Source organism: Vanacampus margaritifer, chromosome 1, assembly GCF_051991255.1.
Source record: "Vanacampus margaritifer isolate UIUO_Vmar chromosome 1, RoL_Vmar_1.0, whole genome shotgun sequence".
Lineage (NCBI taxonomy): Eukaryota > Metazoa > Chordata > Actinopteri > Syngnathiformes > Syngnathidae > Vanacampus > Vanacampus margaritifer.
This window is the reverse complement of record NC_135432.1, coordinates 7,526,493-7,530,227: the sequence shown is the minus strand read 5'-3', so window position 1 is coordinate 7,530,227 and position 3,735 is coordinate 7,526,493. Positions and strand designations below refer to the sequence as shown.

Sequence of the window (3,735 nt, the reverse complement as noted above, 5' to 3'; positions counted from 1 at the left end):
TTACAATTTAATTATTTTATTTAAATGTATTGTACATTTAGAACAGATATAAAATTCAGGATTAATCTTTAGTTAACTAGTTGTCATGTGATTAATTACAATTAAAAATAAAATAATCGCCTGATGCCCCTAATTAAAAAAAAGAAATTATTATTAAAAACTAAAAAAAAATTTTTTTTAATTGCAATTGATCGCATGACTTCAATAGTTAACTCACGATAAATCTAAATTTTTTATATCTGTTCTAAATGTACAATATATATATATTTTTTAAAATGTTTTCATACTCTTGTTAACACAAGTGGAAAAAAATGTGAAACTAATAGAAATAGTTCAAATGAAATTTTGACGTCTATAGCCGTCGCTGGCAGTGAATGAGTTAACAGGACCACATTACACACATTTGTGAGGAAACCAAGATCATTATTTCAGTAGTCCTACTTTTTGTGACATTTGTATTTGGTAGCGTGCTGGAAGATTTTCTAATGTGAAATCGGGTGTCTTAGCTCAATAAACGCTGGACTCGAGTGTGCAAATTAATTCACATCAAAAAAAGACATGTTTGCATTTGGAACGAATGAGATTTGAGCGATCGCACTCAATGCGGTTCATTGTATGGTGAAAAGGAAGCACTGGGCTGAGTTGATATTTTGGGAGCAGCCGGCCGGCAGTGCGGATATTACTGGCATCTGACAAGCTACTTGCAGCTGCCAACAATCCAACAAAACGGTCTGCGAGTAGAACAAAAACAAGGAAACGTCATCTTTGTTCACAACTCTTTTGATCCTTGAATTTATAAAGCGGCAAAACATATCAAGAGGTCAAGAGAAACAAAACCTTGATTTAGAAAAAATGAGTGGACATACAATCAACCCAAAAAAAAAGAAGAAAAAAACAACATTGTACTTTTTTAAAGCCTTTTGCTCTTGCATATGGACGGAGTGACCAGCAGAGGGCAGTAAGGCAACAGTGGATTTGTCTCCCACTAAGTGAAATGGAGCACATTGACTAAAGGCAAAGAAAAGTGCTCAAAAGTATGACATACCTTTGTCGAAACAATGTAAACCAGATGATACGCAGCCAGCTGACGAGCGGGGTGGTTCCAGTTCTTATTTTGATACACACGTAAAGTCAGGTCCGTAAATATTGCGACACGGTCATAATTGTCACAACGGATTTGAACTTAAACCGACAAGATGTGTTTAATTGCACACAGCCGTCTTGAATTTGAGGGCATTTACATCCAAATGATAACAGCCAAGTGTCCCATTACTTTTGGTCCCTGAAAAAGTTGGGAGACTGTTTTAACTCATTCACATGCCATTGACAGCAATAGACGTCAAAAATTTATTTCAACAATTTCTATTAGTTTAACTTTTTTTTGTCTATTTTTGTTAACAAGAGTATGAAAGCCTAGATTTTTTTTTGGTACATTTAGGACATATAAAATTTGTGATTAATCGTGAGTTAAGTAGTGAAGTAATGTGATTAATTACGATTACAAATTTTAATCGCCCGATGCTCCTAATTTTTAATACCTTTTATTTTTTTTTATTTTTAATAATCTTTTATTTTTTTTTTTAAATTATAGAAAATTAGGGGCGTCAGACGATTACAATTTCTAATTATAATTAATTGCATGACTGCACTAGTTAACTCACAATTTATCAAAATTTTTATATGTGTTCTAATACAATAAAACATTTTTTTTCTAGGTATTCATAATACATAATACTACTATGTTAAACTAATATAAATAGTTCAAATTAACTTTTGACGTCTATAGCCGTCAATGGCAGTGAATGAGTTAATTTGGATGTAAATTCCGTACCCTCAAATTAAAAGCTGACACTTAAAGCACATTTTGTTTCATTTCATTTCAAATGCATTGTTGTTTGTGGTTTGGTCCCAAATAGATGACAATTGTGTCCCAATATTTACGCACCTGACTGTACTTCTATTTCAAATGTTTGTTGAAATTTTGTTAACAATAGGTTGAGAGTTTGTATTACAATCCCACGTTCAGCTACCAGCGCTTTAAAAATGAAACACTTCATTGACGGAAAATGTGAAAACTTGCATGCCATGACTTTTGCATTCTTGATATCGAACATTATTTACATGGTCTATTTTTGAGGCGCGGCCCTGCAGATGGCCTTTCCTTTTCTGGCCTGTCCATGAACGGCTATACAAAAGACCCCGCGGGGCCCCTCAAGTTAAAAGGCAGTTGGGTTCATCCCGCTGAAATTGACCCCCTCCCACCAGAATGTGAGCCCAACCAGCAATGACATGCAAAAAAACCACTTCAGCTCGAACACACAGTGCCACGCGCTTGGAATGCTTTACCTCTGCAAGAACGCAATACAAAAATATTTACCAAAAGTTGCTTCAAAACAAACGTTTGACACTAATAAAGAGGAAGACGATCAAAGTGAGGCGTATTTTCCACGCAGCCCACCGGTGAGTGCCATGTTTGACGAAGAGTGGAAAAGTCTGGCACAATGTCCCAAAATGGTGGGACCGACATTTGGTCATATTGTGGCAAACAACTTCAGCGTCGCTTCCCTCCGGAATGATTGATCTTCTATTTATGTAGACCTGCAGAGAAAAGATGGAAAAAGTCAACACACTCAAATGGCGTGACCGACTGAAACGTACTCTAAGGTCAAGTTTGGCATTTGTTTTAAAACAATTTGAGGCTGATATTGATTCATAAAAAAAATATATAAAATGCATTTTTTTTTAAACTCTTTGACTGCCAAAAACGTTAAATAACGTTTAGTAAAATCCTATGGAGGAGTGCCAAAGACGTTAAAAGACGTTTGTTTCAAAACAGAGGTGACACTAACCATTTTCTATTGTTGATTACTGAAAAACGGAATAAGGTAGAAACAAACTTTTTTTTCTGATGAAAGATGAGAGTCCAATCTTTCATTTGGTAGTATGTGTGTTTCCATAGTCCAAACACATAATTTTCTGTGGACCTTGAAAGATCAGTCAAAATGCTTAAATCGGCTGGCACCCACGGCATCCCTTTTCTGAAAACGTCTGGCAGTTAAAGAGTTAACTAATTCAATTTCAATGGGTGTCAATTATATGCAAATTTTCGCTATTCACAGACTGGCCTGATCTCTATTCATCTCGAATAGTGGGAATCCACTGTAAATATATTGTAGAGAAAAAAAAAAAAACGTTCTTTTTCGGTTGTTTTTTTTCTTCCAGTGGACAGGACCCTCTTACATAAAATTTCCTAAGACGGTCACATAATTGTTGAATAGGACACCAACATTAAGAACTCATTTTGTACATTTTGTCACAAAAATCAACTCACTCAAAATTTGGTCTGGCATATTCCAAATCCGCAAAAAAAAAAAAAAGCACACAAAAAAAGCCTACTCATGCTGTAGTTTAGGCCAGTATAAGACATGTCTTCCATCTAGTAGTGAATAGCGATAGTACAAATTAAAACTATAGTTGACCCCTTCATATTTGCAGTTCCATCACCACCAACATGAACAGCGCTCCCAATAAAGGCACACACAAACAAGGGCAGGACAGTATGAAATCATGAAAATAAAATCGATTTTGGGACATTTAAAATCAATTCTGAGTTGTACTAAAAGAGAATTGTGATTCTTATCAGAATCGATTTTGCTCTCTCTCTCTCTCTCTCTCTCTCTCTCTCTCTCTCTCTCTCTCTCTCTCTCTCTCTCTCTCTCTCTCTCTCTCTCTCTA

General features: G+C 35.4%; 1 protein-coding gene across 2 annotated transcripts in view; it reads right to left on the bottom strand.

The window, feature by feature from the left end:
- Window positions 1-762: 762 nt before the first annotated feature.
- The window catches only part of nkain4 (sodium/potassium transporting ATPase interacting 4), a 56,173-nt gene continuing 53,200 nt past the window's right edge, over window positions 763-3,735 (bottom strand). For both annotated transcript variants that reach the window (XM_077574302.1, XM_077574292.1), the window contains one exon: window positions 763-2,598. In XM_077574302.1, the coding sequence (XP_077430428.1) occupies window positions 2,585-2,598 (14 nt within the window). In that variant the 3' untranslated portion in view covers window positions 763-2,584. The remainder of the gene's footprint in view (window positions 2,599-3,735) is intronic.